Below are 20,574 nucleotides of genomic sequence, written 5' to 3'. Positions count from 1 at the left end.
TATTTGCTTTGGATAGAAAAAAAAAATCTGCTCAGGTTTGAACCATAGTTTTTGAAATAGTGCTGAGAACAGTCCGTCTTTGGCTACACCCGCAGACAAACCATGGACAGCACCAGTCGATCTGCACCCACCACTGACATCAGGTGAGGATCATCTTCCTAAATTACACAAAGTTCTACATACTTTAACTTACACTGTAATATTGGAGCCAAATGCAGCTCTCGTGTAAGTTTTTAATTTAATAAATTTTAATTGTAATTTAATTTTACTTTAATCTAATGTAAGTGGGCACTACTCACATTGAGTTGTGGCCACTGGAGGTTGTGCCCACCAATATCAGGGCTGAATTTAAAACCTTACTCCTCTAGTGAATGAAGCCAGACTAAGGTACACAGCCTTCACATACCCACTGAACTTAAGTAGGGCCATACCAATTTCACGGCTGTGCAAAACGCACCACGGACCGTGAAATAAGCCCTTCTCAGTGAAATCCGATGTCCCCTTGTTCCTAGGAATGCCCCAGCAAAGGGGCCTCCTAGCTTCGGCTGGGCTGGGGAGAGACAAGACTTGTCCATCCCCTGCACAGCCGCTTTGGGTGTGTTTGTGGGGGAGAGATTAGACCCACCCTTACATTGCCTCCCCTGGCTGCAGGACACTCTGGGACTGGACAGCAGCACCAGAGGTTCCTGCAGATGGAGGCGGCTTGTGGATGTGGGTCCAATCTCTCCTTATTCCTAGGAGTGCCCCAGCAAAGGGAGATCTTAGCTCCGGCTGGGCTGGGGGAGGGACAGGACTTGTCCATCCCTTGCACAGCTGCTCTGGGGGAAGAGAGGAGGAAGATCAGACACATCTCAACCTCTGGGAACCTCCTGCAGCTGCAGGAAGCTCTGTGGTTGCTGCCTTCAGCGCTAGGCTCTGAATGCATCACGGAAGTTAGGGTGACAATCTTGCAACCCCCCTACAACAACTTTGTGACACCCCCCCATCCCATTTTCAGTCGGGACCCCCATGGTTACAACACCATGAAATTTCAGATTTAAACACCTGAAAATGTGAAATTTACGTTTTCAAATCCTATGGCCATGAAATTGACCATAACAAACCGTGAATTTGGTAGGGCCTTAAACATAAGTAACACTGCTTGCCACATATACATGTTTTCTGACTAACTTACACCGAAGTATAGTTTATTATAGTGTACCGCTCCTTATATCAGTGCTTAGCTTGACCTACAGTCTCCTTGGCAACCTCCCTCTGGCCCCACAAGCACATGTGTTACAACAGTCTGCTTTGTATGACTACACAAACACTGAGCAAACACACACACCATTTAGAAAGGTAAACAGTATGTGCAAGACAGAGTTAAAACTGTGGTGGAAGCCATAGGCTTGACCTGATTTCACTGACACCAATATAAATCCAAAAACAAGTTGAACAGCTTAAACAGACTCTCTCTGGATTTACCCCCACTATAACAGAGGTCAAAATCTGGCTCTATATTTGAGAGATTCTCAACTTGTGGACAATTAAAATTTGTCTTAATGTCGCATTAATGTTGATTTCATAAATAAAACTTTACTGTGTCTTTCAAATCAGACATTTACTTTTTTTTTTTTTTTTTTTTGGTTAAAAAAGAAGTTACAGAAATTGGATACCAATTTTTATCCTTCAAGATTACCCAATTAATTACTCTGGTCACAGGAACTGTAACATAAGCACACATGATAAATGTTTAATACAGTGAAATCCACTTTGATTAAAGCAATTCTCTTCCACTGATTTATCCCTATCTACTACACTACAGTTACAGTCAAGTGCAGATGCATAGTCCAGTTCAAATGTGTCCAGCTCTAGAGTGGAAGACAGGAGTGGATCACTCCAAAAAAATCACACTGTTCTGTATGCTATCCCTGAAGCTCTGGTACTGGCCACGGTTGGGAGACAAGATTCTAGGGTAGATGGACCGTTGGTCTGATCCAGTGTGGCAGCTCTTGTGTTCTTATGTTCATTCATTCATGTCTATAATCACCTTGGATTAAGTACCCGAGAAAGTTGTGTCTCCTGCACAAACAACCTTTATCATCCTGGTGGACAGCTCCATTGTGCCAGAGGAGCAGAGCTGTTAACCACTGTCCATACCTCAGAGTTTCAGGAGATCGTTATCGAGCCTAGATTATTAGACTCCTGTCATAAATAAAGTGGGGGAGGGGTAACTACCTTTTCTGGACACTCAGCCAGTCTGTTAACTATAGAATTCCTCTTAGTAGCTATTCTCTACTTGCTTTACCTGTAAAGGGTTAACAAGCCCACAGGTAAAAGGAAGGGAGTGGGCACCTGACCAAAAGAGCCAATGAAAGGGCTAGAACTTTTTAAAATTGGGAAAAAACTTCTCTTTGTCTATGTGCTGTGGTTCTCTGGGAAAGAGGGGAGCAGAGAGCAGTTATGCTGTGAGAAGCTGAAAGCCAGATATGAAAAACCATCAGATCATACCTAGAGATTGCTTATCTGAAAGCCCAGATATGTAAGTAAATTAGGGAATGTCTAGGAAGATGCCATTAGGTTTATTTCTGTTTATTTCTTATTGGTTTGTGGACTCCTCTGTGTAACCCCAAATGCTTTTGTTTTGCTAGTAACCTTTAAGCTGGACCTCAAGGTTATTCTTGATGTTTAATTAATGTAAGTGGATTTTTTAATTCTAGCAAAAGCCTAAGTTCCAGATTTATTTTCTTTTTTTTTTTTTTTAAATAAAAATTACCTTTTTTAAGAACAGAGGGCTCTGTGTGTGTCCCCTAAGAGGTTTGTGCATACGTTGTTTAATTAGCTGGCGGCAACAGCTGATTTCTTTTGTTTTTCTCTCTCAGCTCTTCCCCAGAATGGGGATTGAAATGGCTTGAGAGCACCCCACAGGAAGGAATTTCCAAGTGTGCCTTTCTGGTTTCAAAGGGGTTTTTTTTGCACTTGGGTGGTGGCAGCATCTACCCATCCAAGCTCAGAAAGAAATTGTAACTTGCTTGGAGTGGCCATTATTAATTTTTAAAATCCTTGCGGGCCCCCACCTTCTGCACTCGAAGTGCCAGAGTGGGTAATCAGCCCTGACAACTCCCGACTCCCAAGTCTGTATTCTACCCACTAGGATATGCCTCCTCTTAAAGACAGCTATCATAGTGTCGTTGGGCCAAAAGCAGGCTAACAGAGCTTTTTGAGGAACAAGCAAAGGAGAGCAAGGAGGTACAAAGAACGAATTAAGGCAGAATTTCTCTGCATTAAGTAATTTATATAGGAAGCAGTTGCAAAAGGCAGCATACAGAAGCAAGTAATAAAAAAAAAGCTTTAAAAAGGAATTAAACAGTGGGGACGGACAGATAGACGGACACACACAAATTGGTTTGCAACAGCTAACTCAAGAGAGGGAGACAGACTCTGGCTTTTTATCTTAGGCCTTGTCTACACTACAAAGTTTTGTTGACAGAAGTCAGCTTTTGTCAACAAAACAGTGGAGATGTACACACTGAAATACTCCTCCCACCGAGTATAGCATGGAGCTTTTTGCTATGCAGTTAGAGCGACGCAGTGTCAGTGTAGACATCTCACTAGGTTATGTCACCCTAACTGGCCTCCAGGAAGTGTCTCACAATGCCCATCATGACCGCTCTGGTCAGCAGTTTGAACTCTGCTGCCATGGAGGTACACAGGTATGTGCCCCTCCCATATTTGAAGGCCTAGGAATTTTTGAAATTCCTCTTCCTGTTTGCTCAGCGTACACAGTTCACACAGCATCTTCCCAGCTGACCATGATGGCTCTACGCAGCAGGCATGCTCCCAGGTGGAGCAAACCGGAGCTGCTGAGTATATGGGGAGAAGAGGTTGTGCAGTCGCAGCTTTGCACCAGCCGTAGGAATTTCGATACCTACGACTGATTGTTAGCACCATGCAGGAGAAGGGGCACGAAAGGGACACGCAGTAGGCAGGTGTACCAGAAGGCAAGCGAGTCAAACCATTGCTCTGGTGGGGTGCTTAAGACCTGCTGCTAAGGGAGCTGGATGCCATCCTTGGTGACGATCCCACCTCCACTGCCAAGAGCCCCAGGATACTTCGGGGGAACTGCAGGCAGCAGCCAGTGGACTCAACCCCAGTGAGGAAGTGGTGGATGAGAAGGTGGAGCTGGAGAACGAAGTGGCGCATTTGGCAGGATCATCTGGTGGCGGGGTGAGTCAGGAGCTCTTCTCCACTCTGGAGGGGTCTAGCCAGTCCCAGCACTCTGAGTATGGTGCACAGCATGCAGGAGAGGGGAGCTCCAGGAAGTGCTTATTTTACTTTGAGAGTGCATGGTGAGATAAGACTGAGCTCTCATGCACTTTGTTATATGGTGGAGGAGGGATTAGGGACAGAAATTAAAAACCAAGCCTGTGCATCTACACAGTGGGGCCAGGATGGAAAAGTTTGTTAATGTACACGGGGATGTCTCTGGAATCCTCCATAGAGATCTCTAGGAAAACTTTCCTGTAGATATTCTCCAATCCTCTGCTGAAGGTTCCTTGGGAGAGCTGCCCTGTTTCTCCCCTCGCTCTAGGAAACTTTGCTGTGTCACCTGGCAATTATTTCTGCAGGGAATAGAGCAGTACACAGGCAAGGGGCATACAAGGCCAGTCTGCATCCACATGCATGCAGGAGATACTCCCTTGCATCCTGAGTTACCCTTAGGAGTGAGATATCAGGTTCAATTACTCTAGCCCGTGGAAAAGGGTGCCCATATTCAGAACCATTTCCCTAACCACTTATAATAACCCCCCTTCACAAACCACCCTTTGTCCCTTCTTGCCCTTTCTCCCTTGTCCACTCCCCTTCCCGCAAACTCACTGTAATTGGGACTCGCTGCGACCCGTGTGCTAGCCAAGGGACAGTGACAAAGAAGTGTGTGTGTAACTTTTGTGATTCACGGCTGTAAGTGCACTCACAATACAGTCTCTGGTATCAGAGGGGTAGCCGTGTTAGTCTGGATCTGTAAAAAGCAACAGAGTCCTGTGGCACCTAACGTGTATTGCAGCATAAGCTTTCATGGGTGAATACCCACTTTGTCAGACGAATGTCATGGATCTGACCAAGTGGGTGAACAGACGAAGTGGATATGCACCCATGAACGCTCATGCTCCAATACATCTGTTAGTCTATAAGGTGCCACAGGACTCTTTGTTGCTTAATACAGTCTCTATTCATTATTTCTTTGTCTTCTGCAGATATGCCCTTGAGAACACACTCCTCCACACCGGTGGAACGTCTCCATCCGATAAGACAGCGACCCAGGAGGAGATGTTCCACGAAGTGCTGCAGTCAGACACACCATGTAGCAAAATGAGCATGGAGTGGGACAGTTAATGAAAGACTGAGGCTGGAGAGCCAGGAAAGTACACAGGGGCAGGAGTGGATGGTAAAGCTCCTGGAGGACCAGACAGAGATGTTGAAGTCCCTCATTAGCCTGCAATCAGAGCAAATCCGTGCCCAACGCCCTCTCTGGCCACTACAGAACTCCGGTCCATGCTCCCCCCAAATTCCCCCACCGCATTCGTTGCGTGTTCCCGGTCCCTCGCAGTACCCCATGCACACCACACCTGGAATTACACCCAGCTGTAAGAGCCCTAACTGCAAGACTGTTCCTCATTTTCATGTCCCGTTTGTCTGAAAGTTTGTGTTTTAGACCATTATTAAACTTGAGTCTTTACTTGTGACGTACATACATCGCTCAGTGTGAACACTAAAACAGTGCCTGTAGGTAGGAATATTTTCTCGTTACACTAATGCTCAAGAAGTGAGCACTACAGAGATAATTCATGGCAACCTGACCAAATACGTCACATACAGACACACTACTGGGAATCATTGTCAAAATGCTCCTTCAAAGCCTCCCTGATTCGAACAGCCTCCCACTGTACCCCTCTAATTGCCTTTGCATCTGGCTGCTCAAAATTAGCAGCCAACCAATCAGCCTCAGCAGCCCTCCCCAGGGAAACTTTTCCCACTTCGATTCGCAAATATTATGCAGAGTACAGCAGGTCACAATGATCATTGGATTATTTTCTTCATTGAGATCTAACCGGCCAAAAAAATAAAAATAAAAACCAACACCAGCAACCTTTTAAATCGGCCAAAGATAAATTCAATGGCCATTCTGCATCTGCTGAGCCTGTTGTTGAAGCGCTCCTTGCTACTGTCTAGGTTTCCCGTGTAAGGCTTCATGAGCTATGGGAGCAAGGGATAGGCAGAGTGTCCAAGGATCACTATGGGCATTTGCACATTCCTCCATTGGAAAATTCTGGTCTGGAAAGAAAGTCCCAATGTGCAGCTTTCTATACAGTTCAGTGTTCCTAAAGATGCCTGCACCATGCACCTTCCCTGACCAACCCGCACTGAGTTGAGTGAAACTGTCCTGGTGATCCACCTGCACCCACAAGACCATGGAGAAGTAGCCCTTTCAGTTGATGTACTCCATTGCAAGATGGTCAGGGGTCAAAATTGGGATGTGTGTTCCATCTATCAACCTGCTGCAGTTAGGGAATCCCATTGCCTTGAAGCTATCAATTATTTCCTGCACATTACCCAAAGTCACAGTTCTTCAAAGCAGGAGGCAATTAATGGTCCTATATATTTGCATCCCCGTAGCCCACACCATAGACTTTCAAACTGCAAACTGATTCGCAACTGCCGCTTGCTTTTCCACAGTGAGGGCAGGTCTCAGTCTGGTGTCCTTGTGCCACAGGGCAGGGGCGAGCACTGCATGCAAGAAGGTGGCTTTGTGCATCCAAAAGTTCTGCAGCCACCACTCATCATCCCAGACCTGCATCGCGATGCAATCCCGATGGTCCGCTGTTGCAAGCTGGTCCATGAATGCCAGCAGCAATCTTGAATTATTTGTTTCCATGGAAGACAGCAGGGCAGGCACCACCAATTCACACTCTGTTTCACAGCTCATGAAATACTGCAGGACCACCTGTGTTGTGTTCATAATGCTCATCACCTGACTGGTCAGCAGCTCAGGATCCAGGCTATCAGGCAGAGATGAAGGGTGCACAGTTTAAAGGGCTGTTGAAAAATGGCACGAAACGAAGTCCATGGAATGATGGCACGGAAATAACTGCATCATAGGACAGTAAGCACGTCCCCATGATGCACCATGATCTGTTCCCAGAGCGCCCAGTGGCAGAGGGTGGTGAGATGCACTGTGGGATAGCTACCCATAATTGCAACGCTGTCAATGCAAGAGCAACAACTGTGGACATGCTCAGCTGACAAAAGGAGCGCTGCATGGATGTGCTCCACTGATATTATTAAAGCAACTTATGATCGTTGACAAAACCTAAGTAGACTTAACTCTGCACTGTAGACATGGCCTTAGGATAGTCCCATGTCCCACAGCATGTCCTGCCTTATTAACCTTATGTGCCCACTTGTATAGACAGCAGCAGCCATTCACACATACATGTTTGCTTCTGTAGGTTACTGTCAGCAAATTCTCATTATTCCCACTGGATTCCAACCAACAGTGTGTGGTTTCCTCTGTCCTTATGTTTTATCAGAAGAGATGTGCACAAGAGCCCAGACTCACTGCCGCAAGTCTTCACATCCTGTAAATGAATGAATGAGGCTGTAGCAAATGATGCGTAACCATTCATCCACTGCAGGGCTGTCGGCACTTCTCCTCGCCCCAGGGGCAGCCGCAGAAGGTTTGGCTGAGCTGTTGAATCGTTGTATTACGTTGTACATACATTTATGTAGTTTGGGATTCTATTTCTTAAAATAAAACAGGTTTGTTCAGGGTCCAAGTGCCTTGAGGTGCATGTCAAGGATCCATTTATGTGCTCAAAACTCATTGTGTCTTGTGACAGGTGCAGAGACTCTGAAGTGAGAAGCATGCCATCCATAATAGCAGCATTCCTGCCACAGAAAACCTCTCACACATCCACATTTGGGGCTTGCTCAGCATACAGATTCATCTAGAATTTGTTCTTTATTTTCCGTAGTAATGGAGGTCTGTTGCTGAGAGTCAGGCTAAGTCTACAGTGGCACAACAGCTTTGCTGCGGTAGCACCATAGTTACTTCCTACATCAGTAGAAGGGGGTTTTCCATTCGAGCAGCTAATCCACCTCTCCAAGAGGCAGTAGATTGGAAGAATTCTTCCATCAACCTAGTCGCATCTACTCTGGGGGTTAAGACAACTTAACGATGGCACTCATGGCACAAAATTTGTCACAGCCCTGAGCAGCCTAGCTAGATCCATCTAATTTTTAAGTGTAAACCAGGCTTCAGTCAACTTTCTCCTCAGTCCTTTCTGTGAAATATTTTAGGAATAAACAGCACTCCTAGAGCTTTCGATTTTAAGTGAGTGAAAGTGAAAAAATAGATCAACCAAGCTACATCCCTCAGGGGCTATAAAAAATGTTGCATCCTGAGCACTGGAGTTAGGCTGACCTAACCCCAGGGAAGATGCAGAAGAATTCTTCCATTGAGCTAGCTATTGCCTCTTGGAGACATAGATTAACTACATTGATGGAAAAACTCCTTCTGTCAATGAGGTAAGCATCTACCTCAAAGTGCTACAGCCACGCAACTGCAGCGCCATAGCTGTGCTACTGTATTGTAGACATACCCCTAATATGAGCAAGGAACCATTGAGGCAGCGGAAAAGTGTAGTTCCTACAAATAGCTAAAGTTATTTAAGCAGCAAAAAGACCTCTGTCAGTGAACTGTTCGTGCATGAAAATTCCCAGCATGTAACAGATCAGCACACACTACCAAGGTGCTGAGCAATCTTCTACTCATGGGAATTAAAGTAGTTGGCTCTACATGAAGATAACCCAACACATTGCAGCACTGACTCCTCAGCATTTTAGAGGATTGTGTGAAAAGACAAACTAATCAGCCCCTTTTTTTTCCCTCTTACCTGATCTGTAGTTGCTGCGTAAACAAAACATTCTGAATTCATCCGCTGAATTCTTTGTCAAAAAATCCTAATCAATAAACAAACAAAGAACCAATATTATACCAGACACAGTCTAAACAACAGATCTTCATTGTGTAATTTTACACGTTGGATTTGCATTTCTGTATTTTGTGTTCATTTCTTAGCCTTTTGGGAAAGATTAATAAATACATTTTTGATTATCCTGTTTTGCAATTATAATGTTTTGAAGTATGAAAATGATTAAAATATTAATTGTTCAACTTTAATTTAAAGTTTATTTGTGGCAGAATTAAACAAGGCAATGTCAGATATATACCAGCTGTTGATATAAAGCACTGAAAGATGCATTTGAGATTAAATTTTCATCATTATGATCATCTCAAACAAAACACACAGTATGAAGGACAAAGAGAAAAGTAAACCTGAAATGTGCTGAGATTCAGATACAACAGAATGGGGGGAGGTACCCTGAAGCCTTGCTAGCTTCACAAACAGAATGTTGGGTTTGTTGAACTAGATTAGAGTTTAATTTATGTTATAATTAAGAGCTTAGACTATGTAGGAATAGAAGGAAAATCAGTACTGTGTGAAAGTTAACTTCTCCTGTACTACCTTGATTTATCCATAAAGACCTGTCAAAATCCTACTTATCCAGAGGGTAACTCCCTCATTTTGGATTAATGTTAAGGTTGCTTTAAAACTTCACTCCTGTGACAAAGAATTTCTCTGAGTCTTCCAAAGAACCATTTCAAATCGTGATGGTATATTTAAAAATGGTCAACCACTTGACAACCCTGTCTACTTGTCAGCACAAAGAGTGGCAAGTAACAGCGAATGCTACATTCATGATCTTTTAATTTAGCAGATGAGAGGCAGTAAATTGGTAGTACCTCTACGTGCTGCTGAACTATAGCATTGCAATGAGAAGTTAGTACAAGTCTGAAAAGATGGGAAAGCAAATAAATGCATATGGAGATTTAGCTTCTGTTTCAATATTACAGCAAGCGACACAGTGAAGGTAGCAAAATGTCGACCACATACAGTGTCTAAAACGAAAATAGAAATAATTGGGGCAATCAAGGCTAAGCTAAATCAAGAACTGGACTGGGATACTAAATTATCTGTCTATACGCTTTATATAGCTTAGTAAATTCAAAGTGCCTGAAGACATTGTGATAGTGTATGGTAAGACAGTATTATGCCTAAGGAAGGAAATAAACTGTATGAATTAAAACTCTGAGCTGGTGCAAGGCCCATCTGAATTGGCAGATCTCGATAGATGGGTATGTGTATCTATGGGTATATGTATATTTTTTAAATCTATGTTTTAGGGGAAAAACATGTCACTCTTCAAAATAGGATGTGTGGGAAAACTGAAAATATTCACACGAAACTGATTTGGGGGGAGAATATGAATAGCTATTTTAACAGACCAGAAGGTGTGTGCCTGTGGAATACTGCAGAAAAGCACAGCTTGATCAAGGGCATCGAACGTGGCTGCAGGAAAGGAAAGTCATGCCTCACTGACTATTTGCAATGTGTTCAGTGTATTACTGGCAGGGGAGACAATGGGATGGCAGTAGGCAGCATCATCCTAGCCTTGATTTTTTTTAGAGCTCACATGAAAAGTCCCATATAGGGTTTAACTTTCACGATGCAGAATGACTAAACGCGAGGCAGTTTGGTTCACTGATCTGCAAATTACCTACAGGACAGGATTACCTTCATTAGTCACAGCTAATCTATGTATATTCAGACTAAAGAAAAATTACTCTGGGATATGGCAGAGAGGAGTGCTGGGTCTGCAGTTATTTATTGTTAAATGTATCCGACTTGCCCTGCATGTAAAAACTACTGGTTATGACAAAGTTCTCTTCACCTTCACAGGAACATTCTCTCTCAGCTTATAACGCCCCATTAGAAATGCAACTGTGGATGATTTCTAATTTTTTAAGTTGTTCTTTTTGCGTTAACCCTCATTCCTCCAACTCCTCTCCAGCATCTGTCTACACTAGGAAAATTACTGTCAAAACTGGCAGCAATGGGTAATTTTCCTAGGGCAGATGAGGCTTAGCCGTACACAGACAGCATCAGGAGAATTAAGAATAAAGCAGCTCACATTGCACTCTGATTTTCAAAGGATTATAATTAGTCTTCCAGGAGGGCAGAGAGAGAGGAATGTATATGCTGAGACAGCCTTTTAATCCTTGTCTACATGAGGAAAAATTACCCATTGCTGACACTCAAGTGCAGCTGAACTGGTGCTAAACACAGCTTAATTGTACATGTAATCAAGGACAAACTGTTACGCACCACTTCAAAAACTGTGGTTAAACCCACTAATAAACATATAGACAGGAGCCACCAGAAGTGAGTGCTTCTGTGGCGTTAGCTAAGAAAGCTGCTTTTGGCAAGAGCCTATGCCTCTCTAATACGGTATTACCGTCTAACAGGATCGCATAGGCTGAAACAGACCCACTCCTGGCACTTGATATTAGCTACAAGGTAAAGATCTATTTGAGTTAATAAGAGAATGACAGTAAAAAAAAAAATACAATTAAATTAAATTTAAAAAAAAATGCCAGCTACAACAGCCATCTACACTGGCATTGGAAGATAAATGTCAGTTCCATATAAAAAGGTTTACGTTACCAAATCCTGCTTCATGTTAAATGAGATAAGGAATGAAGTCTCAAAAAATTAGTGCCCCAGATTCTAAAAGAATCTAATAGCCTATGTTAATGAATTCATATCTGCTTGTCTGCTGACCAGTTTAATAGATGGTATGAATGTTGGGTTCCAGAATATGCATCTTTGCTCATGTATGTTAAGACAGGAGTCTCAAATTCACTACGTGAAGAGAACTGAACTATATCTTTTGATTATGGCCCATTGCCTCAGCCTCAGGACTCTAAACAACCCTTGAGTAAGAGCAGGTGTCATACTGATTACTAAAGGTTAATATGCCCAAATAAAACATAATGGGCACAAAGGCCCCCAATGTGGGGAACAGAGATAACTTCTGTTGGTGAGAGAGAGAGGCTTTCAAGCCTACACAGAGCTCTTCTTCAGGTCTGGAAATCTGGGGAGAGTGCTCCTATAAAGGACAGGATTTAAGCACATGATTTGAACATGTCCACGTGTTTTCCTGAAATCAGCGCCATAATGAATTATAGCATACTAAACACACATACAGCAAAACTTCTCTAGTTCACAACAACATATTACCTTAATTGTAATGTAGTTTTTTAATGATTTTGACATTTTTTCTTGATTTCCTTTAATAAGCAAATGCCCTGGAAGAAAAAATGTAGTTAAATTAGTCTGCTTCTGAATGAGTGGTGGATGGAAAAGCAAACTCTGCTTTGAGGAACTGGAGGTAGAATATACTTGGATGGATTTTTCATAACCATTTCAATGCAGTGCTTCGTATTTTCAACCACAGCTTTACCCAAAATCCTACACCATTAGGCACCCAGAGCTTTGGATGGGGACATTTTAAACCAATCTAAAGAAATAAAACTAATGGAATGGAAGAAAATAAACAGCTTGTTTCTACCAGAAATGCCAACACACACACTTCTAAATAATAATAGAAAAAAGTCTTATCTTTTGACATCCCACAGTGATATTTGGAGTCCTGTAAAGCCTCCTCAAACATATAGTATCCTCATGCAAAACAAGGCATTTTCCAGCCAAATTCAAAAATAGAATAAAGGTGTAACACTGCCAGACAACTAATTCAGAAGCTTTGCCTTACAACAATGCCCATACAAAATGGGCAAGTTTCAAAGTAGGGAAGAGACATACAAACCTTCACCAAATTTAGGATTTAATAGGAGCAGGTGATACTAAGGGTTCTGTAATAGATGAAACAATGCTGGCAAGATATAAGGAAGGTCACACATACACAATGAAGTTCCACCTTAAAAGGACTTGAAAGTGAGCCAAGGATTTTGAAAAGCAATCAATAGTTTTTACCAGCAGCTTCCCAAAGCAAAGGTAACTGGAGGCTGTTTTCCTTGTGAAAATCTAGACTTAGAAATGTTTCAGGAGCTAAAAGTCATGCAAAAAGTTAGTGGGAAGACCAGAGAAGAATGAACTAAAGGGGGAGTCATAATATATACTGAAAATAATATGCTGTATCTGGGACTGCATCCTTTTCACACAAGACGGATATTTCCCTGGCTGCCCCTCTAGTACAACAGACCAGCCCTAATTAACAGAAGGCAAGCCCCTGAAAATGCACCCACTTTAGATAACCCGATCACGTGAACGGTATGGTCCTGGCGGCATCATGTTTATACCTATGGACTGCGATGCTCTAAATCTGACATCCCTGCAAATAGTCATGGATAAACCTGCTCCCTTCCATCTCCAACACATCTTGGTCCCATACACGTGGTTTAAAATTAGCTTGGGCCATATTGATTTTTAAACACTCTATTATCAATGTGAACTTTATTTAAATCAAATACAGAAACCGTATCTAGCCTATGCAACCTTAACTGATTTTAATCACAATTTGGCACCGTCAGCATTGGCCAGAGGGGAAAAGAAATAATTAAAGGGCAAGGTTAGCTAAAGCATACTTCTGAATGTCCCCTTCAGCTTGGTGAGTGGGGAAATTCAGCATGGAATTGTTCAGAGGTCTAGTGTGGATGGACCCATAGTGTAGACAGCCTCAGCCTCTTATTTCCACACTCTTACAGAGCTTAAAAAAGAGAGAGAGAAAGACTGAGGGTTGGGTGACTTTGTCACCTGTTAAGACAAAAGACCTTTCTCAGACAGAGTCTATTTAGACAAAACCAATGAGGTAACTGTGACGGGCACAAACCCTTGTCTCACAAAATCTCCTGTTTGTGGCATTGCTCAGGATTGAATAGTGCCGTGCTTTGCCGCTCTGAGTAGGAACGCTCCTAACACTTCTTTGAACAACACTCCAGATAATTTTGCTCTGCATTAGGCTTTGCCACTGCATCATCTTATATTGGTATTAGGGATATCTACCTTGTATATTATGGTCCTCTTTCCCACAGTGGTTATTCTGATTTAGGGTGACCATATGTTAAGGGGAAAATATCAGGACCGCTGTGGGGGGGGGGGGGGGAAAGGAGGGTGTTTTTTTTCTTTTACACTTACCCATCCAGGACTTCAGTGGCAATTCATCGGAGAGCCCTTCAGTCACGGACGGTCTTTGGTGATATTTCGGTAGGGGGTAATAAACCTTGCTGCCAAAGACAGAAGCACCTGCTGCCAAAATACCACCAAAGACCGTCCGCGACTGAAGGACTCTCCGCCGAATTGCTGCTGAAGACCAGGACACAAAATATCGAGACAAATGGCCTCCTAACCGTACTCTGGTCGAGACGCGGGACAAACTCCTCAAGATCGGGACAGTTTTAAATTTTTGACCAGAGTATCTCTATCACATGGTTCCATGAGAAGGCATCAGCAACATCTGAATTATTTCAAATCCCGCTCCTCTATATGAGAGAATCCCATCACTGGCAGAGGATGGTTCCATTAAAGAATCTAAAATATCAGGATTTTCAGAATTTTGGCTTGGTGTTCTTCCCAGAGGATGAGCAGTCTAAAAATAAAATCTTTAGAAGATGATTTATCCTCACGGCAGGGATTTTCTTCTAATGGGGGCCAGTATTCCGGAGTGTTAGCAGAATTATTTTTGCAGCTGAATCATTTGTCCTAAATAATTCACAATATCCTCCTCCAGCAGCATTCCTTAACTGAAAGAACCTAATTTATTGGCTTCTAGAGAATCGTCAACTGAATTCTCACTGGAATCCAGTTCTCACTCTCTTTCTAGGAGAACTCAGAATCCTTCATTCTTTCCTAGACAAGAATGTTTCTACAGTTTGACTTAGAACATTTAAGAAAAAAACTGAAAGGTTTCTGCCAGCTAGAACCCCTCATTGAAAAGTAGTGAACATCCTTCACAAGAGAAACCACTAAACTCGCCTGGATTTAGGGAATAAAGCTCACCTCTTGTGGATAACAGACTGCCACGGGACGAGTTCCATTTGTTGATTTACAACATACTGTACTCTACACTGCGAGCTGAAACCTGCATTCAGTGTAACCAATGCAGGTGGTAATACATGAAACACTCTGAGTCATTCCCAGTACAGTATTATTATTATTATTTATATTATCATAGGGACCCCACTGTACTAGGCACCATACAAATCCAAACAAAAAGACAGTCTCTGCCCCAAAGAGCTTCCTAGTAAATTTTAAAATTTCCATTGGCCCCATGAAGGTCATATTTGCCTATTAACAGACAAAACAAAAATGGACATATTTATATTGACTTGAAAACTAATACTTTGTGATTACAGCTCAGGAATTTTTGCATTAGAGCTGCGGCAGTAAGAATCCAGGGGTCAGTACTGTCTATACTTGTAGTCTCAGAAAGTTAAACTCAAACATATTGGGTCACAGACTGGGTTTAAACCAACAGTGGCATTTGGAAATTTGATCAACCATGGCTCCAACATTACAGATATACACAACTGCAACAAGAGCTTCCTCCAAGCAGAACTGTACTATGGGCATTACAGTTCTACAGTTCTTTAGTCTCATTCTGATCACTTTGCAAATCCCCATGAATTTAAATCTACTGCTTAAGCAAGCTGTGCTAGGCCTATGTTTATATACCACATACTACAGGTCTTATTCTGCAGCCCTTACTCACATGAGTAGTTCAGTGAACACAATGGGACTTCTTGCATGAAGAAGCAGTACTCAACATGTACAGGGGCTGGGGATGCAGAATCAGGCTTTATTACCACCAACTTTGGAGAAAGTCAGAATAGGGTGACCAAATGTCCCGAACAAATCGGGATTGTCCCGATCTTGAGGAGTTTGTCCCGCGTCCTGACCAGAGTACGGTTGGGACGCCATTTGTCCTGATATTTTGTTTCCTGGTCTTCAGCAGCAATTTGGCGGAGAGTCCTTCAGTCATGGATGGTCTTCGGCGGTATTTTGGCGGCAGGTGCTTCTGTCTTTGGCGGCAAGGTTTATTACCCTCCACCGAAATACCGCCAAAGACTGTCTGCGACTAAAGGGCTCTCCGACGAATTGCCACTGAAGTCCTGGATGGGTAAGTGTAAAAGAAAAAAAAACACCTCCTTTCTCCCCCCTCCGCAGCGGTCCCGATATTTTCCCCTTAACATATGGTCACTCTAAGTCAGAATAACCACTGTGGGAAAGAGGACCATAATATACAGGGTAGATATCCCCAATACCAATATAAGATGATGCAGTGGCAAAGCCTAATGCAGAGCAAAATTATTTGGAGTGTTGTACAAAGAAGTGTTAGGAGTGTTCCTACTCAGAGCGGCAAAGCACGGCACTATTCAATCCTGAGCAATGCCACAAACAGGAGATTTTGTGAGACAAGGGTTTGTGCCCGTCACAGAGTCTATTTAGACAAAACCAATGAGGTAACTGTCTGAAAAAGGTCTTTTGTCTTAACAGGTGACAAAGTCACCCAACCCTCAATCTTTCTCTCTCTCTTTTTTTAAGCTCTGTAAGAGTGTGGAAATAAGAGGCTGAGGCTGTCTGCACTATGGGTCCATCCACACTAGACCTCTGAACAATTCCATGCTGAATTTCCCCACTCACCAAGCTGAAGGGGACATTCAGAAGTATGCTTTAGCTAACGTTGCCCTTTAATTATTTCTTTTCCCCTCTGGCCAATGCTGACGGTGCCAAATTGTGATTAAAATCAGTTAAGGTTGCATAGGCTAGATATGGTTTCTATATTTGATTTAAATAAAGTTCACATTGATAATAGAGTGTTTAAAAATCAATATGGCCCAAGTTAATTTTAAACCATGCTTGAAAACAGTTTGCTATAAAACAAAATGGTATATCATAGCTGATATGGCAATTGAACTGCCTCTGGTGCTCACCTGTGCTAAGGGGTATGTGAATCTCCTCAAGATATAAAGTGACTAGTTTGTCAACCTTGCCATCAAAGACAATGTAAATTGTTTGGATCACTAAGACGAAGTTAAAGAAAGCTAGAAAGAAAGACTTTAATAGAGTTATGACAATTTAGACCAGTTGATGAACTGCTCCCATGGCTTTAGGGAAAATTTAAAGGTAAAGTACCCAGAGAGTGAGTTTCAAATAGACTGGGCAATACAACAACTGTGGTGAGTTGTGGAGAAACAAGACTGAGAAAAAGAGTAGGAGGCAGAGAGAAGAAATCTTTGTTTGAAGTTATTTCTTTTTCCAGGATGCCAGGACCCCAGGACAGGCAAGAATAAAGCAAAGGAAGTCAATTACAGAGCATGTTAGACACAAACAATCTTGTTTCTCTTCTCATGACTGGAAATAATGCTATTAATAGATAAAAGTTTCTCTGCTGAATTTAGTGGATTTAGTGAATTTAGAGTTAAGTGCTATGTCAACAACAGAATAATTACATATTCAGAACTCTGGTATCTTTCTCTAATCCAGACGTTTCTCTGTTGGAAAACACCACTGGGTTTTTTTCTTTGTTAATCTGTTTATACACCTCAGCATTATCCTCAGGTCTCATTTTCCATTGGCACAGATGACTTTCCCTACCACGACTCAAATCCTTTTACTACATTTATAAATACTGCCGTTCTGATTACAGCTTTCTATTGAACACTATTTCAAGCCCAGTGCACCTGATGCTGTGACTTAAAGGACTCCAAGAATGATTTGTAACCCATCACAATTTTGGTGCTTCTGAAAATTATCATCAGACATCATCTCACAGAATCCTGACTCACCTACTTACCTCGCTCACCTTCACCCAGATTTTGGGGGTTCTGATTCCAAGGTGTGGTGTTTTTCTATTTTTAGGCATATATGCACATGCATACCAAAGTAACTAACTAACTAACTAAATCTCTTCTATTTTTCTGGGACAAATAAATATAAAAAAGACACATGATCTCAACATTCTAAGGAAAGCAGGTGAAGGATGAGTGAGAATTCTGAGAGACTATATCTTGAAGGAGTAATAATTAACGTTCCTTTCCAATTGTTTCATCCAGGGCAAAAAAACCTAGTTTAACTACTTAGAAACTTCCAAAAATCCAATTACAATTAAAAACTCCTACATTTCTGAACTTATTTAAATAAAATGAGTCAATCTGTATTATTTAAGGTAAAATTCATTTTCAATGACCTTTCTTAAATTTATTTGGAGAAAACAAACTTGGTCATTGTAGCAATGCATCTATATGTAAGTTTTTCTCCATATTTTTAAGCATAAAAGCATGCCATGAAAAGCTGAAAGCCAAATACAAAAATTAAGAAGACTAAATTTAAGTTGTTACTTACCAGAATGTAGAAAATAATTTCCCCATTGTTCACACTGATGATAAACCTCACACTGTGCAATTTCATTTTCATGATGTGGGAACGCAAGATCTATGCCACCAGTATGGATATCCAGTTGGCTTCCAAACATTGTACTACAACAATATTTTACTGGTCAAAACCAGACCACCACAAAAGCCTTTGTAAGGCAATGCAGTAATTAACAGAATGAAACACTTTAAGTCCAAATGCTTTCTCCAGTTTATTACAGTAACAGAACAAGTATTTTAAAAAATACTAAAATCTCAGCAATGTATTTGCCAATTTTCACTTTCCGCAAAAATGAACACGTTTTCTTTATAGGCAGCAATTTTTTATTTTTGTTTAGATTAAAGAATTACAAATTACAATATCTTTTCCTTGTTCCAGTTAGCAAATCCACATCAATCACACACGCACGCAGGCACACACACGTGCACAAAATTAAAGATCTAGGAAATCTGACCTCGAAATTGTAGAGCACTCGATGTGCCAGCCAGGTCTTCCTTTTCCCCAAGGAGAAACCCAATAAAGTTCTTGAGGTTTGGCTGCCTTCCACAGGGCAAAATCTTTGACATGTCGCTTATCACTATCAACTGCCAATCATTTATTATTTGTTAATAAGATAAGTCTCCAAAAAGAGTAAATGCATGAACCATTCAGAATGTCAGTAAAGGGAGCTATCCAGATTTTATTCTTGAACAGACCCTTCCATTTTCCTGTATTTTTTTTCCTATCCTGGAGGACAGACATGTTGGACACAAAGTGTTCAACAAAAATAATATCCTGAACAATCTACTGTGAGCTAGAAATGGACTCTGATTCATTCGTCGTCCTTAAGGCAAGAAGGGATCATTGGATCATCAAGTCTAACTCCCTTTGTAACACAGACTAAAAAATTTCGCCCAGTTCCCCCTGTATTGAACTCAGTAACTTGTATTTGACTAAAGTAGATCATCTTATTTATACCAAACTGATCTTAGCTCCCACTAACAGACCCACACCTAACATATTTCTAACTCTATTCCACCCAGCAATAACCTGGAAAATATAAAACACATTTCTCCTAAACACTGATGATCCGGTGGTTGCAGAATAACTTTCCTTCCAATTTTTCAGCAAGAAAACTGTATTTAAGTGAAGTAGAGTCAGAAAAAAAAAAACCCTTAAATACATACAGCGAGAAAAAATGGTCAAAACTTCTTTAACACTAAATAAACATTATCTACGAATTAAAGTTACAAAAGAACTATGGCTGAGTAGGAGATGCACTGTTTGTATTGTGTTAGCCTTTCATATTAGGATTTCATACACACACTAGTTAAGCCTCAGAAAACACATTTAACTAAAACAAAGTATTGATCCAAACCAGTCCATATCAACATACCCATCTCCTCTTGTACATCAGGGTAAACACTTGTTAACTTTCCATATCGTTCTCCCCTAGATTTGACATCAAAATAAACATTACCTGTTAGAAAACAAACACTGAGATTTATTACAAAGATACGGAGCATGCACTTTGCCAGTGCGGTGAAAAGGTAAACACTTTTCCTGAGTAAAGCATCTGTTGCGTACCGTTTCCTAAAAGAATCATTCTGCTCTGGAAAGTAACTGCAATAATGAGAGCATGGGTTTCCATGTTTACAGTGTCTCAAAGACTACAGATTAAGTTTGCTTGTCTCGCACATAAGACTATTTTTTCTAACCGCAAACCCACCCTAGGATATAAAAGTCATACTGGGTTCTTTTCTGCTCACATAATATCAACTGTACTCTTCAGGACTCAAATGAAGCCTCTCACAGGTGTAGTTAATACGCAGCTGAGGTCCCCCAGCAACCACAAGCCCTGCTTCTAAAACCCTACTATGCACTGTTTTGCAAAAGATGTGCTCTGCAATGCATAGGGGATGCACATCTTCCCATAGGGACTACCAGGTTCTTATCTTGCACAAACCTCTGGTGTAATAGAGTGTGCCAGTTCCATGGTTTTCTAGCCCAGAATTTCCCCACAGGAATTATATAATTCAGTTAATGCCCATAAAGAACAACATTAAAAACTCAGTTACATTTAAATTACAATATAATTATACATGTTCTTAGCATTTGTATACAAAGTGTATTAAAGTTATTCACAGCATTTTCCTTATTAGTTATCAATCAAAGGAAGAGATGTTATCTGAACTGACCCCAAAGTGGTATGGTCATAACTCCAATTACGAGAATGAATTTCTTGCACACACATTAACATCAA

General features: G+C 41.6%; 1 protein-coding gene across 2 annotated transcripts in view; it reads right to left on the bottom strand.

Annotated features, from left to right (window-relative positions):
* Positions 1 to 20,574, bottom strand: part of CARS2 (cysteinyl-tRNA synthetase 2, mitochondrial) — a 59,477-nt gene that overhangs the window by 24,129 nt on the left and 14,774 nt on the right. The window contains exons 6-10 of one of the 2 annotated variants that reach the window (XM_050948923.1): positions 19,708 to 19,791; positions 18,787 to 18,916; positions 18,303 to 18,436; positions 12,183 to 12,250; positions 8,934 to 9,000 (exon numbers count right to left, since the gene is read on the bottom strand). In XM_050948923.1, the coding sequence (XP_050804880.1) occupies positions 8,934 to 9,000; positions 12,183 to 12,250; positions 18,303 to 18,436; positions 18,787 to 18,916; positions 19,708 to 19,791 (483 nt within the window). The remainder of the gene's footprint in view (positions 1 to 8,933; positions 9,001 to 12,182; positions 12,251 to 18,302; positions 18,437 to 18,786; positions 18,917 to 19,707; positions 19,792 to 20,574) is intronic. The other variant, XM_050948932.1, reaches the window with a different exon arrangement.

Source organism: Gopherus flavomarginatus, chromosome 1, assembly GCF_025201925.1.
Source record: "Gopherus flavomarginatus isolate rGopFla2 chromosome 1, rGopFla2.mat.asm, whole genome shotgun sequence".
NCBI classification, from domain to species: domain Eukaryota; kingdom Metazoa; phylum Chordata; order Testudines; family Testudinidae; genus Gopherus; species Gopherus flavomarginatus.
This window is presented reverse-complemented; position numbering and strand designations above follow the sequence as displayed.